Source organism: Chlamydotis macqueenii, chromosome 3 (assembly GCF_036417535.1).
Source record: "Chlamydotis macqueenii isolate bChlMac1 chromosome 3, bChlMac1.mat, whole genome shotgun sequence".
Taxonomy (NCBI): domain Eukaryota; kingdom Metazoa; phylum Chordata; class Aves; order Otidiformes; family Otididae; genus Chlamydotis; species Chlamydotis macqueenii.
The window spans coordinates 113,696,299-113,714,322 of NC_141558.1; the positions used below are offsets into that span (position 1 = coordinate 113,696,299).

Here is an 18,024-nt window from a genome sequence, read left to right on the forward strand (position 1 = left end):
TTCTTTCCAATGACTGCTGGAAAGCATTAGAGACTGCAAAGCAGTTAAATATTACAGTTGACAAGGGTTTGTATAAAAACCTAAGAAGCAACCTTACCTTTTCCAATGTGGTATTGTCGGAGACAGTGTTTCTCAGCACCATCTTATAGTCTGTTGCATACTGCAGGTAAGAAGAAAAAAAAAAAAAAAAAAACAACAAACAAAAGCACAATGTTTGCCGATCAGATCATCGATATGACCATATTGTCTAGCATTTCACAAGATTACTGTTAGGAGAACTTTTTCTGGACACCACACTGTGGAGGCTAACAAGTTTGTCCCGTGCAAGAAAAGGCAGTGACAGTATATGCAGCTCCTTCCCCATATGGCAACAGAAAACTGCTCTGTGACTCCCTGAGCTCCTAAGTTTGGGCAGCAGCTGAGGAATTCCCCTTTCCTTCTCCTTGCTGTTGCTCACACGCCCCTCTGTCACACTGGCTCCTGCAAAAACCAAGTGGCGCTTGTGCTGTTTCACTGTTAGAAATGGTAAGACAGGCACTAAAATTGTCAGTAAATATATATAAAATCTAGGCAACAGTTTACTTTGATAAATAAGCTAGATGCCTTGCAAAAGCAGGGCACTTCTTTGGTCTTGTTTTCTTTAGATATAAAATAGGGGAAAGAAAAGCTTATGTACTTGACAATTATCTGTGACAACAGCAGCACAGACGAAAGGAGAACTTCTTTATTTCATCCTTGAATATACAGAACCCTGACACTCGAGGCATCACAGAATATCCTTTTCTTAATGATACTTTTGTACTGCTCCTATTTTTATGTATGACATATTGACTTGTATTGTGTTATACATACACTCAAAATGGAACTTGATTTTAAGAGTTCGACCTTGGTTTTGATACAAAAGCAAACCCACAGAATACCATGAAGGCAAAACCTATTATTCTTCTCCTGTACCATAAAGAATCACTCTGCCCCACAGCAATATTCTCAATAGTGTCTGTCCTGACATCTAAAATTAGCAATAAGAACTAAATCAAAATCTTACTGGAGCCCCACAGCTCCTGTCCATCAGTTTAAACCACACTATGTTCTGGTGCCAGTTACCATCCTACCACACTTAGTCCTTTATCAGAAGAGAAGCCAGGCTGAGAAATTAATCTAGCAAGGGATACAATGGAAAATATTGAATAAAAGCATCAGGCACCAGGTAATGCTTACACACATGGAAGCCTAAAATCCTTTAACTCTGTTCCGAGCTCAGCTCCAAACTATGGACCCAAGGGTTTCCCAGCTAGCTCCTGCAAAACGATAAGCAGCCTGGCACAAAGCAGAGTTGCCATTGCTGCCCAACAAGGCACCCAAACTATAAAAGTTTAAAGAACATTCTTGGTGGAGGTACAAAACATAGGCTACAAATATGCTTTTGTTTGAGGAGCATTTTTCAAAATGAAACTATTTGCCGTGGAAGCTGTACGTCTGATTATATCAGGTGCTTTTAAAAATCCCACCTACTATAAGTAAATTAATTTCTGTCATTTTCTACACCTTCTTTCTAGCAGTTTTTCAAAAAAGAGCCGTCACTTTGTCTGCACTGTAGCTCATGTCCGAAGTCCACACATATCTTACCGTTCGGAAAGCTGCAGTGACAAGATTTGCAGGAAACAGGTTTCTGTAAAACACAAACAAGAAAATGAAATATTTCTTATAGAACTTCTAAAACAAATGCACCAAGGTGTTTTACTCTCAGAAACTGAATTCCTTTTGCAAAGGCAAGCATATTGGCATTAGTGAGGTACGTACTACAGAAGATACTCTGGCAGTGAGGAGCAGATGTCTCGCTATGTTTCCAGAGGTGTGAATGCCATCTTCTTCTGCTCACATAAAAAGGTCCCTGCTTGTCTAGCACACCTAACCATTTGGGTAGGGACACCAGAGGCGATCAGACATGATGCTAGTTATACACACCCCTCAAGCAGTGGCTACAGAAACTGGCTTAGCTTATGGCCTCCAGGGTCAGGCAGATTTTTAACATTACTCATGTGATTACACTTTGCTCACAGCAGCAACATGAAGGACAATCCAATCAGCAAAATCTACTTAAGAGAACAGCTTAACCCTTCAACACAGCAAAGTTGGCTTCCCTGAACACTGAGGTAAAGCAGAAGAATGTCACGGGCCAGAGTTGTCTGCAAGGGCTTAAGTGGTTAAACAGCACAGATGAAAGTAGGGGCAACTCATATGGAAAGCTGCAACATCTGAATTTGGTAGCGCCTTCATAAAGAAATGCAAATTGAGCATCAGGTTTGTGCAGAGAGGATAGCATGCGAAGTGACATACGCTTCTACTGTGCACCCAATGTATATGCGCACCTACGAAGCAACAAGGACAGGAAAAATGGTTAACGGGACTATATAATGAAAAAGTTGCTGCTTCTTGTATTTTATGGTTGGTTTTAATGCTACACTTCTTTTCTCCCCTTACGGTGGGGAAAGAGCATGCGTTCCCCTAGCCAAACAGCAGCTTTTTTTTTTCCTGTATCAGAAAGCAAAACAGGAATAAAAGTTGATCTCTAGGGTCACGGCAGGACCCTAGCTGATGAGGGCTGGAAGGTGAGGGGTAGGAACTGAAAATACTGCCAGCTGAACGCAACAAGGAGGCAGGAGAACTCTTATGGTAAGGAAACAAAAGACCTTACCCAGAGTCAGTTACCCGTGGCGAAAAAAAATCTGCGTAACTGCTCCCCATCCTTGGCTCCTTGCACTGCTTTAAGGAAGGCGCAGCTACCTCCAGGCCATGCCCTGCTAACCTCCCCTCAGTTTCTGCTGTAGTTACCCTGGCCAACGTGATTTTAAACCAGGCTTTCAGTTGTGATCATTCCACGAATGACATGGAAAGCGCAAAGCCGAACCACAGCAAGAAACAGAGCAGCAGAGTCAAATCTATGAAAGCAAGGAGATCAAGATATGGCAGAGATAAAGACTTTGGTCTTTTCCATTGCATAGCTCCCATATCCTCCCTCACAGTGAGGTTTTTCCCAGAGCCTTGACAGCAATGTAAAAGTACATGGACCTTCATCAAACAACTGGCTGCTGTGAACTACCTCAGCCTTTCTCTCTGTTGCACTACAAGTGTATCAGGAGGCAGCTACAAAAGCCAAATTGCTGTAAAAACTACTTGGCTTCTGGAGTCTACATTCCACTGAGCATGAAAGAAACCGCAACTTTTTCTCCTTAAAATTTTAAAATACAGCTGTCTGTCTGAAAGTAGGAGAGTGAGCTCTAACTCTGCAAAGATGCTTAAGAATTGGTCAAATAAGATCAATGGAAGAGCTAACACGCATTAACTCCTGCACAGCTGGTACTCCGGTGGATAAAAACTTAATGTAAAGTAAAAGCAAACTTACTTTTATCAGACATAACACATCACATATATAAATGGGCCCAACTCAGTGCAAAGTTTTTAAAAAAAAAAAAAAAAAGAAAACATATTGTTGAGAAAAATAAGGATCTCTCTTTTCAACTTTTCAAAGCAGGATGACTACTTTTTTAAAAAAAGAATTGACTGGATTTTAAAGAAGCAAAGAGATGAAAAAAAGACTGAAAACCAACCCCCCCCCCCCAAAAAAAAGTAATTTGATTTTTTAAAATCAGCTTTTCCATCCTGACAAAACAAAGCCAAAGGAAGCAATCCTAAAGCCTAAACAATATGGTTCTCCAGTGTTTAAATGTGGCCAAGAAGCCAAACCCTCCATAATTTACACAGTATGTCAGGCATGGGCTTCAGTAATTAAAGAGTAACTTAACTCCAAGCGTATACTTAAAGTACATACTTGAGTGATGCCAGCAGCCTGCTACAGCAAGGCAAGGGGCAGGTTCTTGCTTCAAGTGTGAATAGCACTAAAGCTGTTCAAATACAAGCATAAAGCAGTCACTCTACTTTATCCCTGGAGCACCAGTTGCAGGACGCGACTCTGAGGACAGCAAAGAGCATTTCTGACAATCCACCAAGTAAAAAATGTGGATCTTAATTCAGCAGCTGAGCATGAGCTGTGTGTTTTGTTCAACCCAACTTTAAATTACACCTGATCCCCTTTGTTTCAAATCCTGAAGTTTAAAAACAAAATGTGTCGGGTCATAAAAAGCAATCAACAAATAAACGGCTTGTCTTAGAGGCATGAGTTGTGCACAGACTACACTTATCGCTTGCCTAAGATCAGTCAGCATGTGAATTAAATTAAGCTTTAATTACAGGTGGGTCAGACCGCAGGGCTTTTACCTCAAGATGGATTTGTGGAAGAACACCACAGCAGAGCCTAAAAAAAATGGGTCAGGATGCCACGTGCTCCAGGAAGAGCCAAAAGCTGGCTGGTGACCTGCCTGGGCGCATCATGTGCTTGTGCCTGCAGGCTTTGCTCGTCATGCACGGCAAGGCAAAGTTCATCCACCACAGAAATCCAGATCCAGCTCTGTCCCTGCGAGCTGGCATTCGGTGATTCCCCAAGCCCAAGCAGAGGAGTTGCACGGGGAAGCGCAAACAATCCCTCCTGTCCGGGTGAACAGGCAAGCTGATGAGCTGGGTAATTGGGCATGCAAATTAAATGTGGGTGTCTGCCAGCTGGTTTTTCAGTACAAACCAAATCTTGAGAAGGTTTTTTGTTGGTTTTTTTTTTTTTTTTTTTTTGCTTTGAAAGCCTGTAGCAGATGTGCAGTTTAAAGAAATCGCCACAGTTATATATCACCGCATGGCTGACTATTGCTGTTGTTTCTAATGGCCCCATCCCTGCCACTGCGATGCCCCATGCTAGAGACATGGTTGCCTTTTCGAAGCAGATGTGGGCTATCACAAGAGTACACCGCTGAGGAAACCCTGAGTCTGGGTGATAAGGAGCCCAGTGCAGAGGACTGGGATCAGGCAGCCTTGGCCCGGTGATGCAGAGAGACGAAACTTGCTGTACGTGGCAAGAATGAGATAAGCCAGCGATGCATGACATTAGGCAGGGGTACAGGTGTGGTGTGCTGCACACACCCCAGGTGCTCCACTGCTGCCGGGATTCCACTCCACGGAGACAGATGGATTACCCACGCATGGACCCAACCGCCATTGTCGTATAAAGGCAACATAGGTGCTACAGAGACACTTTACTCCCCTTGCCAAGCACCAGGCAGGAAAGTCTCTCTCTGCCTGCTGCAAGTCATGCAGGCAGCGCCATACCCGCCTCCCTCCCCCCCACCCCACCAAAAAAAAAAAAAAAAGGTCAGAATCCATCGGACAGCTGTCAAGGGTGACAGCTGTGTCCTGGGGCTGGAGTGGCAACAGGCTGAGCCAGGAAACCTCCACGTACCTGCATAACACACAGTGTGAGGACGCACCCATCTCAGATCTTCTTAAAATAGGAACCAGAAAGCAGTAGCACCAAAGGAGGAAGTTTCAGGCTCTGAACACTTTGCATGTGAATACTGTACTCATCACACCATCTCCCCATACACAGCCAGACAAATGCAACTTTTTCCTTTTCCCCAGGGAAAAGCTGCTCCCACCAGGCAGGAAGGGACCATTACGCCTCTAATCAAATCCGTCAGGAAGGTCTCACCGTGTTTTTGCTATAATGCTAATCTCATCAGATGCAGCATCTCACTACTGGGAATCCTAGAATACCAAGGAAATCTGGAGCTGTAGAGGGAGCAAAAAGAGGTTGTAGCTCACATCCTTCTCAATTTTGCTATTACAGTCAAATTCCTCTCTTCTTTACCCTGTATCTTTCCACGAGCAGGATAGGGATGGCACAGGAAGTCCTTCATTGCATGCGTAAGGGATTATTATTAATAACTTTGTAAATTATTCTTTTGCTAGAGCTCTGCAAACAACTTTGCTCTGGCAGCAAAAGCATGAAGAGATATCCAGGCAAACAGAATGAAACCCTAAAATACTACACATTCCTCTTTCATTGCTTCTTACCAAAAGGTTCCACTTTTGAGGCCAAAAATCTTGCTGTTGGAAAACATATTTTTGTGAGGAAGCCTAGGAAAAAATACTCTGTGTTGCGTTATCTCCTGGTTTGGTTTTTTTTTTTTTTTTTTTTTCAATGAAGTGTTCTCAACAGTAGCAGTCCACTGACAGCAACTTTATTGCCCTCTGTGGCAACTTGCCAGAGTCAAGTTTGGATTGCTCCAGTACTTTTACTTTTCTTTCTGTCCCAAGATTTTCATTCAATATCACAGAACAATTTTTCTCATCTGTTTTTTGATACGTATGTGGATGCACAACACATGCCCTGGACATATACCTATTTATGAATGCCTGCATTTGCTTTATCACAGAGAAACTTGAAAATGCATCTACTTATAGCAGGTATTTTACACTTTTTTGCCTTAATGGTCCAGTCTGCATCTTTGTTGCTTGGAAAATAAAGCATAACTGAGGGGACTCAGTAGTAAAAGGTAATGAATATAAAGAACAAAAGAAAGAAGCAGAAATGTTCAGAGGCTTCTTTAAAAAACACCGCAGACAGCGCAGGCATACGAACAAAATCACTCAGTTCTTCCTACAAAAGTCAGTCAGCAATCTCTGTACTTCAGGAGAGGATGCGGGCTCAGAAAACGACACAAGCAAAGGTGGACAGTAACATTTACTACTTCCCTTTTTTTCTGAGGGTACCCCAGAGTTAAGGGTTAGCCATCCAGCTATGAAACCTGGTGGTTAGCCTATCTCGGGGATTCGCTGTTGGCTTAACTGCAACCGTTCCCCGGCCACTTCTTATTCTATTTATCACTACAAAGGTGACATCTCCCTCTCCTCTCCTAACAGTCAAGTTCTGCTCTCTTTCCACACCGGGATTTCAGAGACAGCCTTCATGGCTCCTGCTTTTGGGCGACTCACCAGGAAGACCAAGGCTTTAAGAAACAAGTGCTACTGGAGTGACTGGTGCCTGAACGACGGTCACCGCATGAATGCTCTGGACCCCATGGACCACCCTGGCCGTCTGTTCTGCAGCCCAGGCAACAAAATGTGACCGACGCTTCTCCCTGCGCTCAAGCTCATTCTTGCCTTCTCTCTGGCTTCAAAGGCACGCGGAGCCGACGCACGGGCTTGCTGAGGGCGCCGTGGGTACTCCCTTTGGCAGCACAGCTGGTAACCTCTGAGAGAGAGACAGAAAGGGCAGTGAGGAGCAATAACATTCAAACTGCTTTTGCAGACTTGCCTAGCAGCCTGAGAGGCCTTGAACTTACCGCTCGGGGTAGATGCCTGGACCTCTCTGTACCCTTCCTATAAAAAGCAGATGATGCTACTGCCTCCTTCCCTCCCCACAGTGTCACAGCTAGAGCTGGATTAAAAGCAGAATTCCCTTCCCAAAGCAAATTCCACAGCTTCAAAACATGTTTTCATCCCAAAACTGGGCAGAGAAAGCCTGTCCCAGATCTTTTTTCTCCACTAAAGAAAATATTGTAAAATGTTTTTTTGAAATGTTCCTTTTTGATGAGTGAAATTTTCTACTTTAGGCTTTTGTATAAAATTACAGCAAAACATTGACCTCACTGAAACAAAATGCCAGGATCACTTGCTGTTGGAAATTTTGACAGGATCAATAGGTTCCTCTGAAACCGATTTTGTTGAATCAGCAAATATAAATCTGAGCTAAAACAGAACTCTGACCTTATAAAAACATGCAATCTTGACAACTGCCAATCAAAAGTGTTAACAAATCAATAGATTCTTGCAAAACACTTGATCCTGCTGTTTCAACTGCTTTCCAACAAGCTAGAGATGGGCGGTGTCAGCTGGTGGCTGGAGTCAATCCTTGTCACCACCTCTCTCCTCCTCACCCGTTTCTCCCTGGTTACACACCTGGCACGATCACAGCCAAGCTGACTCTGCAATGCCTCCTGCCCAGGCGAGTGCTGAGCCCCAGAGCCCACTGTATCACAGCTAGCCTCTTCCTCCACCCACTACCCACTTCATAGCCAAGTTGACAAGAGCTCTTCATGCTCCATTGCCTTCTCCACCAAACAAACAAGTAAGGGATAAAACTAGAAATTCTAAAATTTCCCTTCACTCTCCTCACCTTCTGCTGTCACTTGGCACTTGCATATTTGGTACAATTGAGCTGCTCTCCGTGCCAGATGCTCTGGAGATGTTCACAAGATCCACCTTCAGCTAAGACCACGTGGAGTAAGAGTACTCCAGAGCCTGGCTTGATGCAAGAGCCTGAACTGGATGGTCTGGAGAAGCCTGTCTTTCTTCACTGACATGGGACAGAGATAAGGAAATCCAAGGTCCCCTCCTTGGGTTCAGAGCACACTTCACTTTTGGGTTTTGTTGTTGTTTTTTTTTGTTGTTGTTGTTGTTGTGGAAGCACCTCTGAACTCTTGCTAGATCCCTCCCATGATCACTGAGCTGCAGCCTCTCCCTGCCTTTGGCCATGCTTATCTTTTAGGGAGCTCCAAAGAGTTGCCCCCATGACAGATCTGAGATGAGACAGGCCATCAGCATCCCTTCTGCAGGGCACAAAGGCACCTTCGGGATGGCTCTGCTGGCGCCACCCCATGTCCTGGGGAAGAGGACAGCATGCCTAAACCCTGGCCAGGCATGCTCAAGGCTTGCCTTCTGCAGTCCCCAGAAGGGAAACCAGGATGGTGCTCTAGCAACTCAAGCTGGAGGAAGGCAGACAAATTAGACCTGGAGGTTACTGTTAAGGGAAAAAACAAAACAGAGCCAGCCTTTCAGTTCACCACTGAGTCATCATTTATTTGCTACCAAAGTCCAAGATAAATCTCTTTTCCAGAGGTGGTATCTGCACGCATAAGAGCATGCTTGTGTGGAAGCTTTAGACTCAGAAATGAAAAATCATGACCAAGAATGAAGCTGGCCTCCAGACAATAGAAAGCAACATCTTTGGTCATTAACTAATACACTTCCCAAAAGCAGAAGGGATCTACATCCTGGGAAAAGACACCCTGTGTCATCCCTGCAGGAGCCATGGCAAATACTGACTCACAGCTGTGATTTCTTCTTTGCTGTTTCTTCCTTGAGCTATGTTTTATATTTGCTTTCAGTGCTGTACGGGGACTCAGTTTACCCATTTGTGCCTCATTTTTACCTTTTATCCGAAACTGAGCAGTGAAGCCTTGAAGGACACAGCCAGTCTTGCAACACAGTTGAAAACAAAGTTTTCTTGTGTCTAAAAGTTTCATCAACAAAACAGAGAAAAGGAGAAGAGCAGGATGCTGCAAGACCCACCCACGCTGAAGGCAATGGTTTTAGCCCTCCAGAGCTTGAGGCCTCATTAACTGAAAATGACACTACTCTGGTACCGTCCACAACAGCAAGGAAGATCAATGCTCAAACCCGATCACCCACATTTTCAATAACAGTTTAGAAAAAAAGAAAAGAAAAGGGAGAGGGACGTATTATTTCCAGAAAATCACAAAACTTTGGAGTTAAGGACTCTATCCCACCACCATTATAACCCTTTCGAAGACGAACTCTCTGCCTGCCTTTACAGAAAAGAGCAAGAAGCAGCTTTCTGCTCTTCACAGATGTTACCCACAGCCTGAAGCTCGCTGGAGCATCCCTGCCCCGTTTCTCAGCATCATCCTACTCAGAGCTGCATGGCAACACGGGAATGAAACACCAGCTACAATAATGATGCCAGAACGCACCCGAGGCAGCCACTGCTACAGTCATCTTCCCAACTCTACCAGCTGTGCTGACTCTTTTTTTTTTTTTTTTTTTTTTTTAAATTTCCCTTCACCTGCCTACACTTCCATTCAACTCCACGTCACCTTTACAGCCAGGACACCTATTCCCACTGTCCTGTTATAACTTCTTAATGTGCTCCGTCAGGAATTGCTTGTCCTTAAGAGAGGACCTTAGTTGTTGGTCCTTAAAGACAGGTGGGCTGAGGACATGAAGTACACGGCTGCCAATGGGACAAACCGGACTTACTTTCTGTCCAAAGGGAACATACTTCTTTCTGAGGGAGAAAAGGACATTAACATAGATTTGTAAATACAGTTTTGGGGTTTTGGATTTTTTTTCCAGAAACTCTTTGTATCTTTGCCAACACATCCGTTTATCTAGACACAGTGGAAGAGTCTCTCAGCTGAAAAACTGAACTCATAAAAGCAAAGCAAATTATCTAAATAAAAATCCCCCACTCATCTTTGTAATTACAAAAATATCTGCTAAGCACAACTCTCCAGCCGCTTCACTGGTATGCAAGTCACCTCCCTTACTCTTCTGTTTGCATCTTGGTAGCAACATCTACCACCTCCAAAGCCATTCGTCTTCCAACGTTTCATGCTCCCTGTTGATGAGCTATAACTTCCCATCAGTCCCTGAGCTACACTCGCTGGGAAAGACCCAGCTGCCGCTCCCCAGTTTTCCTTTATCCCACTGCTTTTCTCAGGCGCCTGTAATACACTTTTCTGTGACTGCCCAACACTACTCAGCAGCTGTTCACATCTGGGGTTCTGTGCCAAGATTCATCAAAGCATGAGAGACAGCAGTTGAAAGTCTGATACTGAAAACGCTGTCTGGATGTTTGCCTCATTTATATAAGTGTTCCTCTCTTATTTAAAGAGCTGGACAGACCTCAACAGGACATGGACCCTGAGGGAAAAAAAAAAAAAAACAAAAAAAAAAAAAAAACAAAAAACCAACCAAAAAAACCAAAAAAAAACCCGTGAAATCTACAACTTTGCAAGGAGCAGTAAGGATAAAACAAAAGGACTATGATCGGGTTAGAAGTGGAAGTCTTGCTTCCAGGTAGTTCTGGGGAATGTGACTCTCATCTTTGCAAGACGCAGAGGTGCAAGGGGAAGCTCACGAACATACAGGCTGTCCTCACGGTGAACTATCTTTGGGGTGTGTCCTCAATGGAACTACGGGGTTGCATTTCCATGCCTGCATCTACGGGAGGGCACTGTAAGAGGCAGGTTGGCATTTGTGTGAGAACACTGAGAAAAGGGTGGAGGAATAAAAGAAAAAGGTGCGTGTGATGGATAAGGAGAGCTATCCTGCCCTGCCTGGGGGAGACAGGACATGACAGGCAGCAAGGCAGGGGAAGGTGCCAGGCTCTATAGCAAGCACCCAAGAGCTGCTCTCGCTCCAGGCAGGACCAAAAACGGGCCCAGGCACCCAGAGCTCCGAGCAAGCCTCGACTCATCCTCGCAGCCACCCAGCCAAAATTTAAAAAAAAGGTGGGGGGCAGCATAAGAGGCAGAGCACCATCCAGCCTGAGCCGGCTGCGGGTACCTGGGCAGAAAGCGGTGCCTCTGGAGAAGCTGGGAGGATGAGAAGGAGAGAGAAGATGAGAAGAGGGAGGAGGGAGAGGAGGAGGGGGAAAGGGGGGGGTTCCTCGGCTGCAGCGTGCAACACCGCCGGGTCTGTCATCATCCTCTGACGGCGGCGGGGAAGGCGGGAAGGAGGCGGGGGGGGGGGGGGGGTAAGCGGGGCGGCCTCACCTGACGAGGTCGAGGAAGGAGTCCACCGTATCCTTGGTGGTGGGCATGGCGTCCGGCAGCCCCAGCCCGGGGGCGTTGAGCGCGGAGGCGCCGGCGCCGGGGCGGATGATGAAGCCGAGAGCGACGGCGAGGCCGGAGGCCAGCAGGGTGGTGCCTAGGAAATAGGCGAGGGCGATGCCTCCCAGGCGGCCGAGCGAGCGGGTGTCCAGGCTGGCGGCTCCCGACACCAGGCTGCAGACCACCAGCGGCAGGATCACCATCCGCAGCATCCGCAGCAGCAGCTCCCCCGGGAAGGCCAGGTAGGCCACCTGCGCCGGGCCCAGCGCCGCACCGCGCACGGCGGCGCCCAACGCCACGCCGGCCACCACCCCGGACACCGTCAGCAGCACCAACGCGTTGCGCCGCAGGAAGCCCCGGCAGCCCCGCAACCGACCCCCGCCGCCGCCGCCCTGCTCCGCCGCCGCCGGGCCCTCCGCGTGGCCGTTGGGGCCGTTGCCCGCCTTCTCCTCATCCGCCGCCGCCGCCTCCATGCTGCCCGGCGCGGCAGCCAGCTACTCGCTCCCGCTACCGCCCGGCGTGCGACCGACTGCCTGAGCGGCACGCCCCGCCCCCGCCGCGCGCCCCCGGGGAGGCGGCACCGGCCCGCCGCCCCGCCCGCCGCCGCGCGCACTGCCCGCCCGGCGGCGGCGGCGGGGGGGTGGAGGCCTACGAGCGATGGCGGGTTGGTGGGATACGCGTCTCACTTCCCCGCCCGGGCCACGGGCCCTCTGTCCCGTCACGGTTCGCACACCGAGTGTCCCCGAGATCACACGTGTCCCTTCGGTGTCCCCCCCTCAGTCTCCCCACAGGTCACGCATGCCCCCTCAGTGTCCCCGTGGTTCACACATGTCCCCATCAATGTCCTCACAGCTCACGTATATCGCCTGAGTGTCCCCCTTTGTGTCCCCGTGGCTCACACACATACCCTCAGTGTCCTTATGGTTCACACATGTCCCCTCAGTGTCCCCCTCACTGCCCTCGTGGCTCGCACACATACCCTCATTGTCCTTACAGTTCGGACATGTCCCTTCAGTGTCCCCATGGTTCACACACATACCCTCACTGTCCCCTTCGCTGTCCCCATGGCTCACACGTACCCTCAGTGTCCTTACAGTTCACACATATCCCTTCAGTGTCCCCATGGTTCCCACATGTCCCCTCAGTGTCCCGCTCTGTGTCCCTGTGGCTCACACATGTCCCCTCACTGTCCCCGTGGCTCACACACATACCTTCAGTGTTCCTATCGTTCATACACGTCCCCTCAGTGTCCCCCTCAGTGTCCCCGTGGCTCACACACATACCCTCAGTGTTCATACACCTCCCCACAGTGTCCCGTGGTTCACACACATCCCCTCAGTGGCCCCCTCCTCTCTCCAGGAACCCCTCGGAGAGGCAGGAGCCATCCCCTGCACTGGGACAGACTGTGGCTGTTCCCCCAGTCCCCATGGCCAAAGCTGTCCAGCGGCTCCGCAGGCTCGTTTGTGGCAGGGCGGCACAGACATGTGGGCTCCGGGCATGCTTCCTGGAGGAACCAGGCTGAAGCCCACATCTGATCGCATGAGCAGGTTGTCTGAGGAGGAGATGATGTCTCCGATGGTACGAGGGGCTGACAAAGGACACCCGGGGCTTTCAAATCCGCAAGGGCCTCGGAGGTACAGTACTGTCGCGTTTGCTCACGGAGCCGGTTGCACGAGCTTCAGCCGATGTTTGGATTTCAGAAGGGGCTTCATTTCAGTTCGTTCTCTTGACATCAGCAAAGCACAGCCTAGCAGAAAACACGCTGTGAAAACAACCAGCCACACATTCGCTTTTCTAGCAGACCGGGCTAATTAAAGAGACTGACAGGGCGTGATGGGGCAATAATCCTGATTTAATAAGTTTCTTTTCTGCTTTCCAGCCTCATGGATAGATACGAAAATCCCTGCACCGCGGCTGGAGCTGCGAGGAATTGTCTCCATCTGAATAGGTAACACCACCGCTGATGAGCAACTGCGTCCACCACCACCTACCTCAGAGCTCCATGCAAAGTCTTGACTTGTAGCTTGCTCTTGCACCAAAATTTGACTCAGGATACCAGGCATATGCTTACTGATTTTTTTTTTTCCCTGATAACCTTCCCTTTGAAGAACACTTGGTTTGTGGAAGTCTGGGAATGAATGTTCCACCAAACTAGGATAAGCAGAGAGAGAAAACAGAGACTAAACTAAACAGGAAAGCAAGTATCAGCAAACACTTTCAACGACATGAAATTCCACCAGCCTCAAAAGGAACAAAAAGCTACATTGGTCTTTTAAAATCAGTTTTGATTTTTGTTTGCAAATAGGTTTGTGAATGATAAACTATTAACCCTCCAAAATAATTGTTTCTTTCCCCATCAGAAGCATTTCTAAAGTGGATCTTTAACTAGTATTTTGAGAGTATTCCTCATGAAAACATCATGCTTCATTGTTCCCTTTCTTTTTCCCAGCTTTTCTCTCCCAATCTCACCCTTTTTTCTTTCCATTTAACCATGAAAAGAAGAAAAGAGAAGGGGAAAATAAAGGACAACAGAAAATTATAAAATAAATACAAAAATATAGAAGTGCCTATTCTCTGTTTGAATTGAGAAAAGATTCTAAAACCAAGGATGAGCAGAAATGCTGTTCCCGCATGCAAACTGAGAAGCAAGGGGAGAAATTCAGGGAAGTGCAAACAAGAAGAACGTATCAAATCAGAAAACTCATCTGTAGCAGCATACGTATGAGACCAATGCAAGAGTTAAAATAGAGCCTTTTCCACCATATGAATCAACAGTAGGGTCCTCCTCTCCTGGAGGATCTCCCCATGTCCTTGCGGCATTGACTTTGCCCACAGCAGTGCCACGAGAACAGCCAGGTGACCTGCAGGAACACTCACCTCGAAAATCCTCAATCCCACTGCATGTTTTTTTAACCCGTGCTAAGGCTGGTTGGTGATAGCCAATGCTTTGTGAAGAACACCTTGACGTAGGGATGCTTGCATCAAGATTCCTGGTCAATGATACCATGAGAATTTGGATTCCCGATTCCCCATTCCTTTTTTTCCCCCTCTTCATTTTCTGATTTAAACACTGATCCAAGCAGTTATCCTTCTTCTCTTAACATATCCTCAGATGACAAGGCTTTTGCCAAGAAGAAGACAACAGAGCATGTGAACCTCCCAGAGTATGAATGGACATCATCCCGAAGATCTTCTAGGCAAAGCTCACTGTTTTCCTGCACCCTCTGCGAGTTCATGGATAGCTGCAGCGATTAACTCTGAAGCTCACTGGTTTATTGAGTAGTAACCGTTGACTGATCCGATGTGTCATGTTTTCATTTCAGTGCTTGTAGGTCTTGGGAACTTTCCAGTGAGTGAGGCTGCATGTTTCAAATGTCCACCCTGCTGGTGCTTCTAAATTAAGGGTTTCGACTTTCCCTATTGCGACTTGAAGAACCTTTTTTTTTCTCTTAGATGGCTTTCACCTGCACAGGGCTAGAGTGCTTCCTCCAGAAATAAAAAACAGGGAAAAAAATCCAGTTCCTTTTAAATAAAATAAAATAAAATAAAATAAAATAATACCTTTTGCTTTTGGTGAAGAGACAGCCAACATAGTTTTCACCCCTGGCCCAGGAAGGAAGAGATCCTGCTGATTTCCAGTCAAATTCTGTTTGATATCATTTTTTGATGGCGGGTATTTGAAACTCCAGCCTCAGTGAAAGGAATGAAAAAAATCTTAACAGCTGTAAGGGAATCAGGTCCTTCATCTCTCTGTTTCAGCACCAAGCAAGCAGAGTACAGGACTTATTTTGAGCTGTTTCCCTCAGAAAAGGTCCTGCGTTGTTGAGGGAAGTTGATATCAAGATGTCTCTGAGGAAAGTCTTACAATTCCTTTTTCCTACTGCTCATCCATTCCCACTGTTACCCTTTACCACAGTCTTAGAATCATAGAATCACAGAATCACAGAATGGTTTGAGTTGGAAGGGACCTTTAAAGGCCATCTAGTCCAACCCCCCTGCAAGGAGCAGGGACATCTCCAACCAGATCAGGTTGCTCAGAGCCCCGTCCAACCTGGCCTTGAATGTTTCCAGGGATGGGGCTTCCACCACCTCTCTGGGCAACCTGTGCCAGTGTTCCACCACCCTCAGTGTAAAAAAAAATGTCCTGATGTCTAATCTGAATCTACCTCCCTCTATTTTAAAATCTTGCTGCAAATCAGTGGGATGGACAGTTAGAATGGGATCTATGTAATCTAGCTGTTGCCACCTAGAAATTTAATGCCTAATTCTTGCTTTTTCCATAGTCAATAGAGATAGAGGGCAGATCACCCCTGTTTAAAAGATGTGTCTGAGGCAGATGAGATGAAATTCCCATGGAGGTATCTGCTGGGCTCTACTGAGTGTGGAGAAGACCTAGACAATTGGTTTAGGATACCCAGGTTTCAGGTAATTTCTGCCATGTGACGCCCCCCTACCCGGCCCTGACTGACAATGCGGGTCTCACCAAAACCAGACTGTACAACAATATAATAGAAAATAATTATTTTCCTCCCTCTGTCAGTTCTGTATATATTACACTCACTCAACATTACAAACTCAAGATGATTTTTTTTGTTCATCAGAGGAGGTGTAACCTGGCATCTGAACTGCGTCATACTTTTTTTCTGCCCTGACTTCCAAAATATGAATGTATATTTATATGGAGGACCTCCACATCTGGAGCTAGCTCTGGACTTCATGGTAGCCTGTGCAATCAGGTCAAACGTCTGGATAGCAACAGCTGTGATCTCTGGAGAAAGTCAGATTTGACCCTTAACTCATCCCAGTGCTGCTCATCTAATGGAAATTAAGGTATTTAAGACAGCTTCTGCCTTCTGCATGACTACATAGCATCTATCTGTCCTGCTGTGTGTGTTAGGTATTATTATGTACTAGCACAAAGCACAAGCACAATAGACTATACGTAACAAACACTTCTGAAAGAGCAAAGCCCATGGAATAACATAGCAATTGCTACACCCTTAGCTTTTGATAATCTATGATGATAATACATCCATCCGGTGGGTGTTTTCTCCATCATTCATAGGGCCACATCAACACATATCAAGTTGCTGGCACAAGAGCCCTCCAATGACATTGGTTTCAGAGGGTGGAAAAGCCCACAAGAAACAGAGGAGAAGGTTTTCCACACCTGGGGAAGGTCAACATGAAGTCTGAAAGAAATCAGACTCGCTTTTCTTTGCCAGAGGAGGAGAGGAAGGCTTCCAAAGAGCAGGTCCTTAACTCTCGCAGCCGATACGCGCCCTCTTGGCACAGGTTAGAGTAGCCCTCGGGCCACGTTTCCTACAAAGCCATGTGTCAGCTGTGTGAAGCAGGAGTGCAGTGAACACTAACGGTGCCGCCTCCGCTTCCCTCTGTCTTCCTGCTGCTCTCTTCCTCCTTGTAAGACCGGCAAGGTTGTATGCAGACTTCAGGAGCTTCCTTGGGTGCGGCTGCTGCTTACCCTCTGTTCTTGGGAGATCTAACAGAAACCTCTATAGGCTTTGAAAGATGTCATCCACCAGCCTGTCTCCTGTGACTGCTTTGATTTGAAGTAGTTTGAAGACTGACGCCTGAAAGTCATGGTGAGGGAAGAGGGAGCAAGATGAAAGGGAAGAGGGCAGGAAGAGGCTGGGTTTCATCTTTGAGTTTGTCATGAGAAGCTGAACAAAGGTGCTCCAAAACATCCCAGCGGGGATGTTCTGGGCAGCTTGCAGTGTCCCAAGAGGCCGTACTACAGAGCGGCCTTTCTCTGAGGAGAATACATGAAAAGCATGTGGGAGAGAGCTTGTTTTCCAGCAGGCAAAATGAAGTCCTCAGAAGAGCCACAGCACGCTGGGGCAGGAAGGCCTAGAGCACTTCCTTGGTATGCAGACTTTAGTTTGGCAAGAAGATTTTGTTGGGCCTGAGGATGCCAAGCAATTTGGACAGCCTCCAGCCCCATCACAGAAATGCTCTACGCCTGCCTGTGGGAGGAACACGAAGTGTGCTCCTCGCCTCTTCCCCATGCCGCCGACCGACTCACTCCATCACAAGCTAGGTGCAGGACCAGCCACCCACACCCAGCCACCTGGGCTTAGCAGAATGAGCCAGATTTGAAGACATCCTAATCCACGGAAAGAAAACCCCCTGGCCCTCAGTGATGCCGGATCCCAAGATTATTCCTCAGGTCCTGCTATATGTTCCTGGCTAGCAACCAAAATGACCCAGTCCCAAACACAACCCTGCCACAGTGTCACAACACTGTCTCTTCAGGCTACGTAAGTTCTCATGCCCGATCAAAAATATTCTGAGGATGAAAAAAAAAAGGCCTTTGTGAGTGTATTTTCTAATAGCAGAGGCAGGCAAGGAATTTTGCAAATACCGCTTGCTTGCCCAAACTCCAACAAAATATAAACTCTGCAGACAGAGATGGTTGACCTAGGGTAAATATTTAACTTTATCCTCCAAAGGCACATGCAGTTTACCAGCAAGAAAATAAAAAATA

General features: G+C 46.9%; 1 protein-coding gene across 1 annotated transcript in view; it reads right to left on the minus strand.

Annotated features, from left to right (window-relative positions):
• The window catches only part of SLC1A4 (solute carrier family 1 member 4), a 30,630-nt gene extending 18,638 nt beyond the window's left edge, over positions 1 to 11,992 (minus strand). The window contains exons 1-3 of the mRNA XM_086744058.1: positions 11,463 to 11,992; positions 1,627 to 1,669; positions 98 to 160 (exon numbers count right to left, since the gene is read on the minus strand). Coding sequence (XP_086600184.1) covers positions 98 to 160; positions 1,627 to 1,669; positions 11,463 to 11,992 — 636 coding nt within the window. The remainder of the gene's footprint in view (positions 1 to 97; positions 161 to 1,626; positions 1,670 to 11,462) is intronic.
• Between the last annotated feature and the right edge of the window lie 6,032 nt (positions 11,993 to 18,024).